Raw genomic sequence first — 18,811 nt, forward strand, 5'->3', positions numbered from 1 at the left:
GGAGGCTGGAAAACATAGCTTCGGAGCTAATGATATTGCTGTTCTGAATAAAATTGAGGGTTTCTTAATAGGGAAAAGGGAGGATATACATGAGGGAGAAAATAGTTGTATCTTCCAGCATCTAAGTGGGTGATTATTCACCTCCTCTGGAAATCTGTTGTCTTATCTTAAAAGGACACAGGCAGGAATCTATATTTGTCACTAGTCCCCACATGATTCTGATGCAAGCCGCTCAGGGTCACAGTCTGAAGCCCCCTGGCTGGGATAACACAGGGACCCCACTGGTGGTTTTCTTGCCATTGAGAGCTTCCCCATCGTGACAGCCCTCCCTTTTAAAATATTGAGTTGTCTCTCTGTCCCTCTGGGCTGTAGGCTCTGAGAGAGCAGGGACCTTCCTAAGGAGGACCCTCAACCAAAACAGTGCCTGGACCTGATAGACGCTTAATGGACTTTCATGGAATCATTTCACTGTGCAGTACCTTACCATATATCTGTGCCTTATTCTCCAAACTATTAAATGCTTGAGAATGGGGAAGAACATATTATGTTATTAGTCCTATAACACTGTTCACAGTGACCTTTATATTGCAGATAATCTTTAAATTTAGTTTTTTTTATTATTTAATAAGTATGACCTATAATTCTTGCCCTACTATGGTAAGAATAAAGCTTTATGCAGATGGAAGAAATACTGTTTCACACAGTAGTGTATTCTGTCAACTCTGAAATTGCTCAGAAGGGGGAATGAGGAGGGACTTAGTTTTACCTCTCAGACATACATAAATGGCTGGCCAAACTGTGTCATCGACTCAATAGCATGAGAATATGGACTACCTCTGATTAATTCCAGAAGTGAGATCTTGGTTCTGACTGGTTCTCTCTGTCTCTTTCATGGGCCCCTTGAGAATAAAACCACGGAGAAACGTCTACCTCCAATGTCTAACATCCCTCTCCAAGCTCCAGGAAGCATAGCACGTGTTTGTGGCCAAACTCTTTGCAAAGATGGTAGATAATTCGCCTGTCAGCCAGATCATCTCAACACTCATTTATCAACACTTCTGTATTTAATGAATTCAGAATCCCACTCTGGCAAAACACTCACTGTAATCAACTTCTTGAAGTTTCACAGCACCATTCACTTGGGTCCTAGGGACCATATATCCAAGATATGTTTATAAATTTCTCAAATGAGCGGTGGCCTTCCTTGAAACTTTCTCCTTAACCACTGAAGGTCTACACTGCAAGAGGACATGAATCATTGGCGTCTTTTGGTTCTAATTCAAAACTTCAAACCAGTGAATGCTGCATATGCTGAAATTTTATGAAATGAGTTATGTTGTTCCTAGTCTTGAATTATCTGACTTCCAACAAGAACGACAGTGCAGGGTTGTTCCAGCTTTTTGATTTGAAATAATTTTTGTGTTGCAACCCACAACACACACACAGAGTTTTATGAAAAATACTTCCTTGTATTACATGCAATACACACTGTTACTCTTTTCTGTTCTATTCTGCTCATTTTTTGATAGTCCCATTCATTAAATCACTGGTTCTCAAGCTTAGCTGTCTGTCTACTAGAATGACCTGGGAAGTGTTCACAATTTCCAAAGCCTGGGTCCCACTCCCCGAGGTTCTGACTTAATTTGTCTAAGATGTGACCTAAGCAATGGGATTTTAATGTCCTCATCAGGAGATTTTAATAAACAGCCCAGGTAGATAATCTATGCAGTAAATTGATTTCCTGTCCCACAAATGGGTCCGACTTGCTCTTTGAAAAACACAGGCAATGAATAATACTAGACACTGATTTCTCAAAACAGTGGCACCTACAAACAGATTTGTTTATCCACTGGACAAACAGTGTACAAGACAGGCTGCTGTCCTGGGCGCTGGGGATGAATATATACTGAAGGTACAGTCTTTGCTGTTGAAGAAATGACAGCCTCATTTTCACAAATGGAGCATATCCATGTAGCCAACACCCAGATCAACAAACAGAGCACTGCCAGCACCCAGAAGCTCCCTTGCACCACTATCCAATCCCTTATCCCAAGACTAACCACTAACTTGACTGCTAACAGCATAGATTACTTGGGTCTGGTTTTATACTTTTAAAAAAATGGAATGATACAATATGTTTTCTACTAGGTCTGGCTTCTTTAGGTTGACATTTATTTGCAAAATCCATCTGTATTATTCAGAGTAGCTGTAGTTCATTTGTTCTTGTGGTAGAACAGTATTCCACATCCCACAAATACATCTCCATTGGTTTATTCATTTTATTGTGGTTGGACATTTGGGGACTTTGTAGTTTGGGCCCATGAACATTCCAGTATGCACGTCAGGTGGATATATACACACATTTATGTGAGATGCATACCTAGGAATGGAACGTCTAGGCCACAGCTTAGACACTTGCACAACATGAGAAGATACAGTCAAGCAGTTTTCCAAAATGTTTGCAGTAATTTACCTATCCATCTACAAAGTATGTGAGATCCAGATGCTTCACATCCTTGCCAACACTGAGTATTGTCAGTCTTTTTCAGTTCAGTTCAGCCATTCCAGTGTGTGTTAAAATGTGCATTTGAAGTAAATTTATTTAAGTAAGAAAAGCAAGATTTTGAAATTTATATGTATAATGATTCCAAATGATGTGTGGAAATCCTCCCCTTATTTGCAGGTTCATAGATGTTCCAAAATACTACATGGGGTCTATGTTCTATCTTAGTTATTGTGTCTCTTTCCCTCTCTCTCTTACCTTGTGCGCTCCCCTCTTGCCATGCTCTTGAATCTTTCTGCCTCCGGAATCCAGCCTGGGTCTGACCTGGAGAGACATGCAGCATCTGACTGTGCTCACCTCCAAACGGAATCAGCTTCACGACGAGGTCCATCAATGGCGGAGGAATGGGGTTGGCCTGGAGTTTAATCACCTCTTTGGCTACGGGGTCCTTGATGCGGGCGCCATGGTGAAAATGGCTAAAGACTGGAAAACTGTGCCTGAGAGATTCCACTGTGTGGGAGGCTCCGTGCAGGATCCTGAGTAAGTGCATGGAAAATATCCCAGAGAGGGTGCCATGGCCTGGGCAAAAGATTCCCTCTCTGTCAGCTTGAGATGCACTGGATTTGAATCAGAGACAATCAGCTTCCAGGCAGAGCTGTAGAGAGACATAACTCCAGAAGCCCCACATACATAGAACACCATTAGGGGACTCAGAACCCCTGGTCTGAAGTATAATCCTTTACTGTTTCAGTGGCTTATACAGTATTTTCTTTTAAATTTAAATTTAATTTTTTTTTATTATACCGTATTTTTGAGTGCACAAGTCATCCAGTGTAACCAGGTCCCAGATCGGTAAACAGACCATGATCCTGACCGATAACCCAGAAGCCCCTTATGTCTCCTTCCATCATTGTCTCCCCAAGAGTAACCTTAAAACTCCATAGATTATTTTGCCCATTTTATACCTAATGTAAATGGAATCAGACACTATATTCTCCTTTATATGTAGATTCTTTAGCTCAGAACACTTCAATCATATTTAGTATGTAGTCATTTATAATCATTTATAGTCATTTATAATCATTTATAATCAACTACTTGTAGTCATTTATAATCATTGCTGAATAATATTCTATTGTATGACTATAACACAATTTACTTATTCAGTCTACTTGTGGGGCAACCTAAGGACTTAATTTGATGTTGAGTGAGTTGGATAGCCATCTGGAGGGATGTGAGTGAGGCATTTACACAGAAACCACCATGCTGGTCACCTGCACCTACTTTTCTTTTAACATCCCATTATGGCAAGAGGATTGGACAATGAGGACCCCTTTGTATTTCATTTCTCTCCTCATTAATTCATCAGTGAGATGGAAATATCAATGTTTATCATTATTTTCAGTTGAGATATTGTTTACATACGATGAAATGCACAGAACTTAAATGTATTACTTGAGTTTTAATGTACACATCTGGGTAACCACCACCTGATCAAGTGATGGAATGTTCCATCGCCCCAGAAAGATCCCACATGCCCCCTTCAGTTAGTTAATCCCCACATGTTATAGACACCCATTGTTTTCATTCCTGCCCCTATAGATTAGCTTTGCCACTTCTTGGACTTTATCTAACTAGAATCACCCAATAGAGATGTGTCCGGTTTCTCTGACCCAGCATTATGTTTATGAGATCCATTCACGTTCTCGTGTGTAGTGGAAGTTCATTTACTTTCACTGTTGCGTAGTGGTACGTTCTGAGAATACACCTGTGCTTCTGTCATTTAAACAATGATAAAATGCATCTCTCTAACCACCCCACACCAGCCTCGTTTCTGTTGGTCATCTGAGCTTGGCCAGAGTCAGACTGTCACCGTACATCCTCCCTCTCCACTCACCCTCAGTCTTGGTTCCTCGGGAGTTGTGTAGTCGGTTACAGACCTAGATTCCAGTCTTGATTTCACCAAACTGGACGATACTTTTGACCTCCCTGACCTCTCTTTTAACAATTCTCATTTTGTATCCTGGCCTCTGTGGCAGGATAGGTGATGTCTGTGGACCCCATCTCAGTATGACGTCTTTAGATGCACTAGATAATATACATAGCACCGCAGAGGAAGCCAACAATACTGAAAACCAGGTATAAAAGTTTTGGAAAACCAAATCTGTGATGAAGTAATACATGTCCTTTCTCTTAGCAACACATTACATAAAAAGCTCCCAGTGGCAAGCCTAATGGCCACAATCATTTCAGACCAGGGATGATGACCGAAACGTCACTATAAGATACTGTCAGTCATTGTAACGGGATATGAACATCTCTGGGCTCTTCAATGACAAACTCTGAGGGAGCGCTGATACTGCTTTGGCAAGTGGACTGCATTCAGAATCAAAGGAGAAGCTACGTTTCCCTTATAAGTTAGGAAAGTTAATACTAGGGACGGGGGGCAGGGGCTTTCTTCTGTCTAAATTCTTTTTTTTTTTTAAAGATTTTATTTATTTATTTGACAGATAGAGATCGCAAGCAGGCAGAGAGGCAGGCAGAGAGGCAGGCAGAGAGAGAGGAAGGGAAGCAGGCACCCTGCTGAGCAGAGAGCCCGATGCGGGACTTGATCCCAGGACCCTGAGATCATGACCCGAGCCAAAGGCAGCGGCTTAACCCACTGAGCCACCCAGGCGCCCCTCTGTCTAAATTCTTACACCAACTGGAATTCTTTCCTTATGTCCCCAAAGCAAAAACCTCTTCTCTCTTTCCTCACCAGTAAAATGGAGCTAATAACTCTTTTTCTCACCAAGATGCTGGGAGACCTTAGTGAGACAACAAATGTAAAACTGGTATCTAGTAGGCACTCAATAAATGTAACTTGGCCCTGCCTTCCCCTCCATGACTTTGGACGCTCCTAGTTCATGCTCATGGGAAAAGGAAAGATGATAATCTCCTGGAATTTTGGATACCATAATTGATTCCTATATGAATTCAAAATTGTGAGTCCTTGGGACCCACACTCTCTTCCCAATGTCCCACCCAGGGTTGGGCCAACATCCTCACTGTTCACTTGCCAGGCTCCCAGAAAGGGGTACCAATTGGGTGTTACAGAACTGCATGCATTTTCCCTGGACCACACCATGACCTCGTAAGCAGAGCTGCTGTCAGCACTAGGTGGAATAGGAAAGCATCAGAGCAAGTCCTTTCTCTAATAACTTTTTAAACAGGGCTGCATGGCATTTCATGTGCCAGTAAAATCAGCAGCTTGGCTGCATTCCTGTCCCTTTTCCCAAGGCTGCCATGTACCTACGAAATTTCTGTTCATCCTTGTGCCCCTCTGTCTGGTCAGACAGTTTTCACTGTGTCCCAGACAAATTTGACTAGGTCAAGGTCACTTGGTCAAAGTCAAGGTTGACTCAGTCAAGGTCAAGTTTAAGTGAAAGAAGCAATTCGCTTTTATTGGGCACCTACTGTGTGCCATGTGCTTTACATCTGCCTAAGCTTCCTAGCCAGCCAGCCTGTTGATGGTATGCCTTACCTCATGCAGGCAGGGTATGAATATTTTGTGGTATAAATAGCAGTGGTTCCATGCTGTGTCTCAGGAAGAAGTGTCTCCTAGGTGGCTGGTGGGAGGCCTTTTACATATACTATGTGTGTTTCATCCTTGTAAGTCCAGAATATATGTATGATCATTGTTACCTCGAAACAGGGGAGGAAGCCAAGAGGCAGAAAACATGAGAAATGTGCTTAAGGTTACAAAGGTCTGACCAGGACTTGAAACAAAACCCATCTGCAAACCCCAGTGTGTTTCATTAGATGATATTGGCCTTCAGGAGCTCCCGCTGTGCCCTTGGGCCCTACATTAGGCTCTACATCAGAGAGCCCTCCTCTCAGCTGGACAGTGTTATTACATGTGAGGAAAGGCTCAGAGTTTAAGGGTCTGCCAAAGAAGACCTAGCTATTGAACAGCCAAACTGGGATTCGAACCCAGGCTCCCTGATGCCAACACCCCACCACTTGAGGGGCCTCTCAGTATATCTCAATGATCCCCCACTGGAGAGGACGTGAGGCTCAACCCACTTCAGAGGGTCTGAGGGGCTTCCTGCAGTAAGACCTTCCTTGGGCACTTTGAAACCCCTACCTATCAGGTGGTCCCACTCCCCCCAGACTCCATAACTGCTATCCTAGAGACCTTATCACTGCCAGGGTCTACAAAAAGGGTGACAAAAAGAAGACAAGTCTGGGAACTTCTGTCCAAATAGGAAGAGGAAGGATAAATCCAAAGTCAACGTCCAACGGGCATTGACCACTCTACTGCCCTCATTAGAGTTCAAAACAACCCTTTGCGTGACTGGGAAAGCCCAGGAGACCTGGAACGATGGTGGAAATGTTCTGTATCTGAGTGTCCAATACAACAGCTCATGGCTAGGGAGCACTGGAAAGATGGCTCATTTGACCTAACTTGAGTTTAAGTTATCATAGCGACATATGGCTGGTGGCTGCCGTCTTGGACGGCTCAGCTCTGACGCCCATCTGGTAGTTACACCATCCCAGGAGGGATGCTACATAGTGCAAACAGAACAAGAAATGTCAATTAAATAACAATTCTTTGAAAGTGTGTCCAGAAGTTGAGCCTGAAAGAGAGCCGGGCCAGTCCGCTTAGCCTGTGCCTCCCCCAGTGTCCCCTGCACGCAGGTCCATCACTTGCTCCCCGCACACTGATGGCAGGACACTCCAGCAGCCCTGAGGGCTCCCTGAGGTGGCCCTGGGAGCTTGCAGGCACAGTAATGCCACTACTAAGAGCAGCTCCCGGATGGTCGCCCGGTCAGGCAACACTCTTCTCCCATAGGAGGCTGGTGTGGCCACTCTCCTCCACAGGGAGAGAACAGGAAGCTCAGGAAGTTAGAGTAAATGGTTCTAATTCCCAGAACCAGCAACTCCAATGTCCGCCAAAGCCCTGGGCCCAGGACCTCCTTCCATTGTTGCGAAGAGGGAAAGATTTACAGAAAGGGACTTGGCAAGAGGGAAAAGCTATGGTGTTTGCTACTCTCCAGAAGCTCAGGTAGGGCCCACACATTGCCCAGGCGCCATGTCACGGAGTCACGACCCACAGTCAGCTGCACACCGGCTCCATCCACAATTAACAGAAAGGACTGAACAGTTGCAGTGTTTAAGGCAACGGTCAGCTCAGTCAAGATAAATGTTGATGGCTGACCTTCTCTTCTGAGGTCACACCAGGCAAGGGTGGATCGTTGACGATCTTTTTAAGTTCTATGCATTTGTGAGGCGGAGGGGTAGGGAGGGGAGCGAGGCGGAGAACATGGGCTATGACGAAAGACAGTTTCTCTCTCAGTTTCTGAGCACTTGCCATAATCCCCATAAATGTTGAATTTGGAGCCAGAGGCAAATCCTTCACGTTATAGTTAGGGTGCGTGAGGCCCAGCAGCTCACAGCTCAGTAGAAACTTTATCTAATATCAGCAGCCCAACTTTCAGTGGAAGGAAACTGGGAAGCCAGTTGAGCACAGACCAGAATTGGAACCCCTCGCCATCCCAGGGACAGGAACCTAGTGTGTCTTATTCACTGCTGTGCCCTCAGTGCCTAGAATTGCCACCTGGAAGTCATATGGGAGATATTTTCTGAGTGAGTGACTGTTCAGCCAACAGCACCTGGGTACAAGGAACATGGCTAAGTGGTGGCAGTGAGAACCGGCAGATCATCCAGGAGGATTAGGGACAGAGGCCAGCCTTGCTGGAAGGCCTTTGTGTCACCCTCGTCCACCCTCGTCCACCCCACACCTGAATTGCATTCTCAGACCCAAGTGAGTGAGCCCTAGGGCAGGTGGGTGTGTTGCAAAACTCAGAGGCTGGTAAGGTTGGTCCTTGGGGTGGCACCCAGGCTCTGTGCAAAGAAGGACCTGGTCACCCTGAACCATACTCCTGCGGGATTGGGGTAGAGGCATCAGCAGCCATTTGCTGAGACGTGCAGGACTGCTCAGAGTCAGCCCCCGAGTGGGGTGAGTGCCAACTGTCAAGTTTATAGGTTTCCTTGACATTCATCTTCCCAGAGAAGCAACCAATTTGAAAACCAATTTTCTAACGCGACTTTTATCAGCCGAGTCGGTGAAGGGTGCTCAACGAAAATACAGAGGAAAAATCCAACCGGCCGTGAGTGTCTACACAGAACCAGCCGTGTGCGGTGAGCAGAGCAAAGCCAGGTCCGCTCACCAGCCAGGGGCAGCCACGTGCCCTCCCCCAACCCCCAACCCCTGGGATGCTGAAGCCTGGCGTGAGCTGTCTGGTACAGACCGTCCCCATCTTCCCCTTCACTCTGTGCCGTTGAGGCTGTGGCAAACTATGAATTTTAAGTGACTTTGGGAGTGGGTGTTAAAACCTGATAGGAATTCCAGTTGCAGCATGCTAGAGAGAGAAGTGGTTGTGCCCGGCGTCAAACCAGCTGTGGGACCAGGGACAGGGCCACGGCCAAGCCACGATTTATCCTGTGTTGGTTAATGTCCACCCGCCACTGTTACCTGGGAAAGAGAAAACATCGCAGAGCCCACCTGCCGAGTGTTCTTCTGTGATGGCCACAGAGCACAGATCTTAGACCCTCCAGGGTGGCCATTATTAGTATTATCATTATTAGTCTAATAAAACAACTGCCGTGTCATAACTAATTATTTTTATCATACAGTTGAGGGTTGAGAACAGGTGTCCTCCTGGGAAGCAGGGCCCATTTCTAGACACGAGGCAATCAACCACTTATTTGCAACAATGTGCAATGAGTGTAAAAGACAACCTCTGGTCCCCAAGTGTGTCTTTGATAGGACTTGAGCACAAGGCCTCTGTACATATTCTCTAAAAGTTCGGAGAGTAACTCACACGTCTTGATGGGTTCCTCACTTTTTTGCAGCAAATGAGTTCTGGAACGTGGTCTGTGTGACTAAGGATCTAAGCAGAGTCTCTTTTGGTTCCATAAACAACCATCTCCTATTTCAACCTTTTCTTTTTTTTTTTTTAAGATTATTTAGTTATTTATTTAACAGAGATCACAAGTCGGCAGAGAGGCAGGCAGAGAGAGAAGGAGAAGAAGGCTCCCTGCTGAGCAAAGAGCCCAATGTGGGGCTCGATCCCAGGACCCCGAGACCACAACCTGAGCCGAAGGCCGAGGCTTTAACCCACTGAGCCACCCAGGCGCCCCTTTTTTTGAGAAAGAGAGTGCAAGAGAGAGCCCCCAAGTGCACTTCTGCACACACTCCAGGGGGAGGGAGGAGGAGAGAGAGAGGGAGAGAGAGAATCTCAACCAGGCTCCATACCTCACATAGATTCCAACACGGGGCTCAATCTCATGACCCAGAGATCCTCACCTGAGCCAAAATAAAAAATCCAGTGCTTAACGGACTGAGCCCCCCAGGTACTCCCTATTTCAACCTTACAAATTGACCTTCCTGAACAAATAAGGATATGCTTTTCTTCTAAATAAGGATTGCATTCCTTTTCTTCTTGGAAAAGCAAAATATGATCACTGTAGGAAAATCAGAACATACAAGTGAACCAAAAACAAAAACAAAACAAAAAACAAAAAAAGAGAGAGAGAAAGAAGTAGTAAGAACCCCCTGGCAGATACGGTTCCTTCCCTCTCCCAGCTGCCTTGATGACTGCTGAGAAGTCTCTCTGAGAGAGGAGCTTGCCTCCTCCAAGCTTGCCTCCTCTGGAATTCACTCAAGCCTTTTAATTTCATCTCAAAGTGCCTTAACATTCCAAGAAGAACTCGCTGCTCTCGCTCGCCCCACATTCGGTGGGCAGCTCGCACGCAGGGCAATGATGGCAGAGTTTCGTCAGGGGGTGATACCTCCACAGCTCGAAACAAGCCAGACTCCCCAGGGTGTTTGGAATGGCCTCCAGCCCCTGCCCACACCCCAACCCCAAGGCTACGGGGACAGTTGATGACTCTAACACAAAGTGGTGTGTTGGTGCCCACTCCAATCTGGCTTCTGCTTTCCAGGATAAGGACAAAATGCCCATCCTGTCTCAGCCTCCTTCCTTCATCCCTCCCTCCAGACCTCTCACAAATGCAATCCCTCATCCCTTAGGCCAAACAACAGGCAGACTGGGCTCTAGTCTGCTCTTCTGCAGGGAAAGGGGCAGCCAAGAGTCAGTAGTCAAAGCTCAAAGCAGCTCTGGAGGGAATCTGGAAGAGAGACTGCGTCCACTGAAGCCCCCCAAAAGCTATGGTGTGTGTGTGTGTGTGTGTGTGTGAAGGTCGTCTCCGGTTTGGTCCAAAAGAGATTTCTCTCCCTCTATCATAAGAGATCATTTCTGCCCTCATTCCTTTACAGGACCCGCCCCCCCACCCCCCGCATTGCACATGGGCTGTGGATCTCATTCCCAGCTACAGTAGCTGTCCTATCTCTGGTTCTTAGCCAATGGAAGAAATATTTCCAGTTTTCCCCCTGAGGAAAAAAAAATGTCACTTTTCTGCCAGAGATTCCACAAACTGACTTGTAAAGGGACTGTTACTTGGCTAACGCCAGTGAATAAGTGCCCTGAGTGCAAATAGGGATAAAAAAAAAAAATGATTTTTTTTTTTATTTTTAGAATCCTACTTGCGTTTTGGATCCTTGTCATAATAGGGAGTATTGCATTTGACAAATGACTAGCGATGCTCTGTAATACCTAAAGTGACTAGTACCTGAGTAAGAGTCTTTAGTTGTTGGCTTATGAATTTGCTTCTTGAATTTCTCAAGGTGGCCTGGCCTTGGAAAGGGACTCAAACTCAGCACAGGGTCTCTTCCTGCTGTGGGCTCTGTCATCATCTGCTCTTCCCTCCAGCTGTGCTCCTTGGAGAGTTCCAGATTCCCTGAGGCTCTATTCTAAAAAGAAAGCCTCCATTCTGGACCTGCCTGCCTGTCTGTGTAGAGTCTCAACAGTAGAACATGGCATTTCACTTATTCCTGAGGTCTGGATGTTCTAGAAGCTTCCAGCAAGGTTGCCAGAAAACCAGCAGCACAGGATCCACAGTTCTCCTGGCTGCTTTTCCCAGAGCCTGTGAGCCATGACAAAAACGGAATGTGCTCACCACAGAACCCTGGGAAATTTTCTAATGAGTCGGGGTTGGTAGCATCAGGTTCAGATTGAACATTTGCAAATAATTTAGATATGTGCTATCCAGTAGAGAAGCAACTAGCCACAGATGGCTATTTAATAAAATTAAATTTAAATTAATTATTAAAATTAAATGTAATTAAAAATTCAATTCCTCACACTCATGACGTTTCAAATGCCCCATAGGCACATGTGGCCGGTGACTACAATATTGGACAGTTCAGATATAGAACATTTCCCTCATTGCAGAAAGTTCTGTTGGCCAGCTCTGGTCCAGATATTTGTGAATATGTGATGTATTTGAGTGTGTATCTCTATTCTATCTACACAGCAATTCTTCAGTATAGGAAGTAATATCTCCATTGTATGGATAAAGAAAATGAGCTCAGATGGTTCAAATGCTTTGCCCATAACTGGACCTTCATTCTGCCCAAATAGCTCTCTACCTATGGGCTAGAGCCCAAAAGATTGGTGGTCACATATCAGTTCACCTGTTACGTTTCTGACCCTGTTGAGAAGAAATGGCATCTTTCTTGAGAGATCTAGCTAGGACCTTTGCATACTCTGACTTCCAGAGCCGGCCTAATGCCCGCTCTCCACCAAACTGGATGATTTCCCCAGAGCATGGTACCGCACCTCCACCACCACCACCGCTAGATCTCCGTGGCCAATGGGTATTGCATGCTTCAGTCGGCATCAGCATCCATGCAGAGGGCATATAATGGCAGCACTCCATGAAACTATTAAAGCATATATTTTGAAAGTTCCTCAGGAGAGTATTGACTTTCCCAATGAGCCACCAGGTGAGTTTCAACGAGCCTTTCCCTCCCAGGTCTGTAGCTTTGCTTCCAAGGGTCATGCAGAACCAAAGCTGGGCTCTGAGCTGGGTGTGGGATCATCTTTTCATAAATGGGCTCCACAAGACGTGTTTTAAAATACCCACCATGTTACACTCCAAAATAAAATATCGTGTCAAGGAAGGATATTCACATAGGGAAAAGCCCAGGGAAGTACCCCATAGTACTAGGGGAGCTAGTACCATGATCCGGGCATTATGCTCCATTTTCCACACGTGGTCTGATTTAATCTCACAAAACCCACCCACGATGACAGTGAGACTTCGAAGTATGCCAATAATTTGCCCAAGCTCTCCTGACCAGTAAGCATAGAAGAGAATTCTAACCCAAATGGATTTATTCCCAAATTCTGGAGTCTTTCCATTACACATGCAGTTTAATGTGGTTTACTTTGTTATGTTTCTCACGCAAGAACCTTTAAGTATCTTGCCTTCAAGGGAGGCCATATCCAGGAAGGAGATCGGTTGTGTGGAAAGTCAGCTGAGGAATGCTTAGGCTGACCCTCCATAGGGCTCCAACTCTGTGACCAGAGAGGCTTCTAAATACCCCTGATCTTTCAAGGGATATGCCTCCACTAGGATTAATAACCCCATTTCAGCTTTTTCTGTGACAGTGATAACAATCACAATAGCAATAATTTTTTTTTTTTATTTGTTCATCTGACAGAGACCCAGCAAGAAAGTGAGCACAAGCCAGGGCAGAGGCAGAGGGAGAGGGAGATTCAGGCTCCCCCTAAGCAGGGAGCCCGATGCGGGGCTTAATTCCAGAACCCTGGGATCATGACCTGAGCTGAAGGCAGATGCTTAACCGATTGAGCCACCCAAGTGCTCCAGCAATAATTTTTATTTATCAAGATACTTTAACACTTCAAAAGAAAGGCCTTAAGAGGTCCTATCTCAGCTCATAACTTTGGGACAATTTTGGGTTATCCCAAAAGTAGACTCAGGGGGCGCCTGGGTGGCTCAGTCGTTAAGCATCTGCCTTCGGCTCAGGTCATGATCCCAGGGTCCTGGGATAGAGGCCCGCATCAGGTTCCCTGCTTGGCAGGATGCCTGCTTCTTCTCCCTCTGCTGCTCCCCTCCTTGTGGTGCCTCTCTCGCTGCGTCTCTCTGTCAAATAAATAAATAAAATCTTTTTTTTTTTTTTAGATTTTATTTTTTTATTTGGCAGAGAGAAATCACAAGTAAGCAGAGAGGCAAGCAGAGAGAGGAGGAATCAGGCTCCCCACAGAGCAGAGAGCCCGATGCGGGGCTCGATCCCAGGACCCTGGGATCATGACCTGAGCCGAAGGCAGAGGCTTTAATCCACTGAGCCACCCAGGCACCCCAAATAAATAAAATCTTTAAAAAAAAAAAAAGTAGAGGTGAGATTTAAGTGCTGACAATTTTTTGAGAGAAGCTCCCAGGAAACGCCAGTGACAATTAGAGATGTGAGACGGGGAGGAGGAAAAGAGCCAGACAGGAGTGCGTTGATAAGCAAGTTGTCACCATAGGCAACAGGGTGGACATTGAGGTGTCCCACTGAGGGATGGATGCCAGGGTATATTCCTCTGTCACTTTCTATTCAAATCACTGGTAAGGGGTGGTCCCTGAGAGGTTCATTCCCTGACACTTTGGGGCTGCCCTGCACATTGGCTGAGCTAGCTCTCATGATGTGGGGAAAGTTCCAGAAGAGCAGCCCATAGATGCCAATACCTGAGGCAAGAAGTGGTCAGAACACATGGGAGCCACAGCTGCAGATGAACTCAGAGAGGGCGTGGAGGGAGGAAGTGAGAAGGGCATGGGCAGCCTCTACTCCATTTCCCCTTCACACAGAAAGTATGGGTAAGGGCCATAGGTAAGGAGCTCAGGCTCACGCTGCTGGTCTGTCTGATTAGCTCCAAAGTCCCTGCTCTTTCTGGCACCAGCAGCTACCTTCAAAACCCCAAGTATAGTGTGTCTACCCCTTACCATATCTCCTCATCCCTTTGCCCTCAGGAAAATACCATCCACTGGCAAGTTGGTGCTGAGCCTCACCACTGATGCATGTGAGGGGAAAGAAAATTTCGTCCGCTACCTTGAGCACGTCCAAGCTGTCATCACAGTCAATGCCACCAGGAGAGGAGATCTGAACATCAACATGACTTCCCCGATGGGCACCAAGTCTATCTTGCTGAGCCGGCGTCCAAGGGATGACGACTCCAAGGTGGGCTTTGACAAGTGGCCTTTCATGACCACCCACACGTGGGGAGAGGACGCCCGAGGAACCTGGACCCTGGAGCTGGGGTTTGTCGGGAGCACACCCCAGAAGGGGGTGCTGAAAGAGTGGACACTGATGCTGCATGGCACGCAGAGCGCCCCTTACATCGACCAGGTTGTGCGGGATTACCAGTCCAAGCTGGCCATGTCCAAGAAGGAGGAGTTGGAGGAGGAGCTGGACGAAGCTGTGGAGAGAAGCCTGAAAAGCATCCTTCATAAGAACTAGAGCCGCAGCCGGGCCTCGACTGCCTCCCTCCCTCCCCCATCTCTGCCTCTCTGTCCTCGGTCCACACTCTGTCAGGAACCTAGCAATTACTGTCACTCTCTCATAAGTGATTTCAACCTCTCGATCTGAAGCTTCACTCACTGTCAATGATTTTTTTTGTCACAATGGACGCAATCTTTTTACTTCTGTGCCCCAAATACAGTGTTCCCACCAAAACCTCTGTCCTATTTGTGACTCTAAAGTTCTTTATTTGTGTCATTCGAATAGGCGATAGCCAGCAAACAAAACTGGGACAGCTTTCCCCTCCATTTTGTTCCTATCTGAGAAGAGAATGCATTTAAAAAGCCACACGCAGTGACTCCAAGAGCATTTATTCGTGGTCTCAGCTGAGGACCTGCTACATAAAAAGGGAAAGATAATAACAGAAGGTAAGCTCTGAATCTCTAAAGCACAAAAGATGCTGTAGGTCCTTTGGGGGAAAATGTTTGGAACTTAGCAAGATTTTTCAGTGACGTAGATGAAGGTAGGGTGATATACAATTCGCCATCCATGACAGCCCTAATCACTGGCTGGGGAAGAGAGGGTCAAAAAGCATGAGGGTTGGAAATCGTTCCACCAACACCAACAGCGTAACTCGTCCTACTCAGCCAGCGTGATCCATGTAAAACCTCAGTAGCGTGGCTGTCCTTTTCACCAGCTGCTCTTCTGTCACGGTAGAATCTGCTAGAGAAGCCCACATTATTCCGTTTGTATAGAATTCATCCCAGCCCCAATTTTCTGGGGTTCCTCACATAGCTATCCAAAAGAAAAAAAGGCGAGAGAAGTCTGGCAACACGCCTAGGAAAGAATATCTCAGTGGCTGAGAACACAGGAACGTTCCTCTTCCTCAATCACTTTGGAGCTTCTGAATCTGATGTGAGTAGTGAGATGAGTAATTTGGATGCACATACACTGGGCTTTGATCTCTAAAACATATGGTTGTGGTTCTTTGATGTGTTGGGGAAATGGCCTCCATTCCGGAAGAGGTGTGTGAAGGGTGAAGGGGATGTGTCTGAGGATGCAGACTGTCATTTGTGTGGAGCCTCTTCTGCCAACGGCGGGACATGCTGACCCGTCCCCTAGCAACAGGGGGCTGAAGGAAGCAAGAGAAGACCTCCATAGGGAAAGCACACAGTTACCATCTTGACAACTGAGCAACCCCTGAAGATGTTTAACAGGCAACCCAAAGGTGACACACTCCTCCCCCTGCCGACCCCACAAGACACAGCACTATTTCATTACCAAATAGAAATGCTTTCTATTGGACCCGTCATCGCTTTGTTTTTTTCCCCAAGGATTGGCCCCTTTGTGGGTTTGATTTGATTCCGGAGAACTGATCGACCACTTCTGGCTACATTTCTCCCTTCTTGTGGGAGCGTGTGGCTAAGCTCAGAGTTCCTTTCCTTAAAGCCAGCAACGCAAGGGCACTAAGTTCCATTCCCTAGAGGTGGCGACTTTAAGAGAAAACTCTGGAAAACCCATTTTCTTTTCTCTGCCCCCCATATTGGCATGTATGTCTGTCTTCTCGAACACCGTATGACCTTCTCTCTATAATGCTTTAAAATGTAATAATATTTATGATTTTTAAAAGAAGTTTATTACCTGTTGCGAAGGTCTTTTTAAACCAGTTTAGATTTAAAGAAAAAATTAAGGGAAACCATCAAAAATTCATTTCATATTAACAGTCTGAAAATAAACCAAAGGACATTATGTGTGCATATGTGTATAAGTGCACACAGAAATATATATATATATGTAGACTATATACATGTGTGTATGTATGTGTGTGTATATATACACTTGTATAAATGTAGATACACACATATGCCTAAAATGTGTGTATGTGTACTTATTGAAAAAACTGACACCATATTCATCTCTAAAAGAATATTCAGAGAATATCAAGATGATTCTGGCTGAAGAAAAAGGCCGGTGGAAATTCAGGTGAAATGTTCATTGATTCCCATTGCCTCACTTCTGTAATTTTGCAGCTTTCTGTATAAACATTAAATGTCTTATATAGCAGCAAAAATATAAAATAGTTGTCCATATTTTCACAGCTGTGGTATAATTTATGAAATTAGAGAGTAACTTAGCAGCTTCTTAATAGAAATGGCCAGTTTTGATATGAGGATACAATATATAAAATATATATATAGTGCTATATAAAAATATTTGGTCTCTATTTCGTTTTTTGCACCAGTATTAACACAAAAATATGTCTGGCTAGTGAGGTTTTTACGATATCCCTGATCCTAATGCAAGAGACAGTTATTTATAATCATTTATTTTAAAAAATGAAAATAAATGAATTAATCGAGTTAACATTGTTACTCCCCGTGACAAAATTTTATAAGTAAATTTAAAAAGACATGTTGTAAATTAGGAGACTCAACAATAAAACATTACCTTCCAGAAACCATGTGGGATGTGATATATATTACTTAAAAACACTTTCATCCATTCTGAGAGCAGATAATAAAAAGTTGCCAAAGAGAGATCTAAAAAGGCTGCTTTCACAAATAAGCCTGAGAGATTTATAATTAGCAGATCAGTCACATACAAATTATGATCTACAGCAGCATTTTTCAAACGCCGGTTATATGCCATTAATAAGTTGTAAAAAAAAATTTAGGGAATCAAGACTAACGTTTTGGAATAGAATAAAACAGAATGAAATACAAGCAAAACTGGAATAGAATATATCATGCATTTTAGTGAATATTATTTGTTCTGTGTGTGTGTGTACAGAAAGCGAGAATGTGCATGTGTGTGCGTGTGTGTGTATTGGCTCACAAAGTAAATATTTCTTACTGTGGGTCATGGTCAACAGTCTTTTAGAAAGACTCTTCTAGAATGTACTCATCAAGCTAGACTGAGTTATGCCGTAGTAACAAACAGCCCCCAAATTTTAGTGGCTTAACACTGCAAAGGTTTACTTATCATTCACATGAGTTCCTCTGAGGGTTCAGGAGACTCCCTGAGACCACAGACTCAGGGACTCAGGGTGCTTTAATCTTTGGTATTATGGTTTGTAAAAACAACACAAGACTGCTAAGTGACTACATAGAAGAGAACCCACGGAGGACCCTCATCCTCTCTTTATGTTCAGCCTGAAGGAGATACACAGGCCATTTAAGCTACTCTGCATTGGCCAGTACTGGTCAGTGACCCTGCCTAAATGCAAGGCAGCTGGGAAATGCAGGACATCTAATGGAAAACCTGATGAGCTTTGGGGAGAGCTTGACATTCTCTTAAAATATACTAAGTACTGACTCACATGGCCTCCTCTCTTCATGGACAGTAGCGTGAACAGTACTGTCACCCATATGACCACAAACTATTCTAGCAATCTTAACAGTTATAAATAAAATACTGATGTATTGTATATATCATACATGGTTCATTGAGAAAACAATGTTTAATTTTGTCCTAAGATATAAAACTTATCAAACCCAGTTAGTAAAATCTCAAGAGAGGCTATGACCAGAAACAGACATTGAAGGTGTAAGGTCCAAAGTCCGAGGTTGTAACCGAGACACTGCTTTTCTGTACTTAAGTTCAAAAATCAATTTCCAAAAGATAAGTTAAAACCAATCAATTTTCTAGTGTTATTAGTGTACTGTCATTATTAATTATCCCTTATAAGTTAACAAGAGTTGTTTCCATGTGATCAGTGCCTTCCATTGTTTGGACTGAAAACCACATACTACAAAACCTTTGGGAAACATAGCTCAGCCTTTTAAGGGTTAGAGAGGGAAATGCTTAATTGGGGAACTGGTGCTCTCATAGCAAGAGCACGTTCTTGCATGTGAAGAGTTTATTTTGATAGAAATTTCTAAAAATCAAAATGCCAAGAT

At 44.7% G+C, this 18,811-nt stretch overlaps 1 protein-coding gene across 1 annotated transcript in view; it reads left to right on the top strand.

Moving 5' to 3' along the window:
- PCSK2 (proprotein convertase subtilisin/kexin type 2) overlaps positions 1 to 18,552 on the top strand; it is a 278,454-nt gene extending 259,902 nt beyond the window's left edge. The window contains exons 11-12 of the mRNA XM_044263484.1: positions 2,816 to 3,043; positions 14,426 to 18,552. Of these exons, the coding sequence (XP_044119419.1) occupies positions 2,816 to 3,043; positions 14,426 to 14,912 (715 nt within the window). The 3' untranslated portion in view covers positions 14,913 to 18,552. The remainder of the gene's footprint in view (positions 1 to 2,815; positions 3,044 to 14,425) is intronic.
- Positions 18,553 to 18,811: the final 259 nt, after the last annotated feature.

Source organism: Neovison vison, chromosome 8, assembly GCF_020171115.1.
Source record: "Neovison vison isolate M4711 chromosome 8, ASM_NN_V1, whole genome shotgun sequence".
In the NCBI taxonomy this organism is placed as follows: Eukaryota; Metazoa; Chordata; class Mammalia; order Carnivora; family Mustelidae; genus Neogale; species Neogale vison.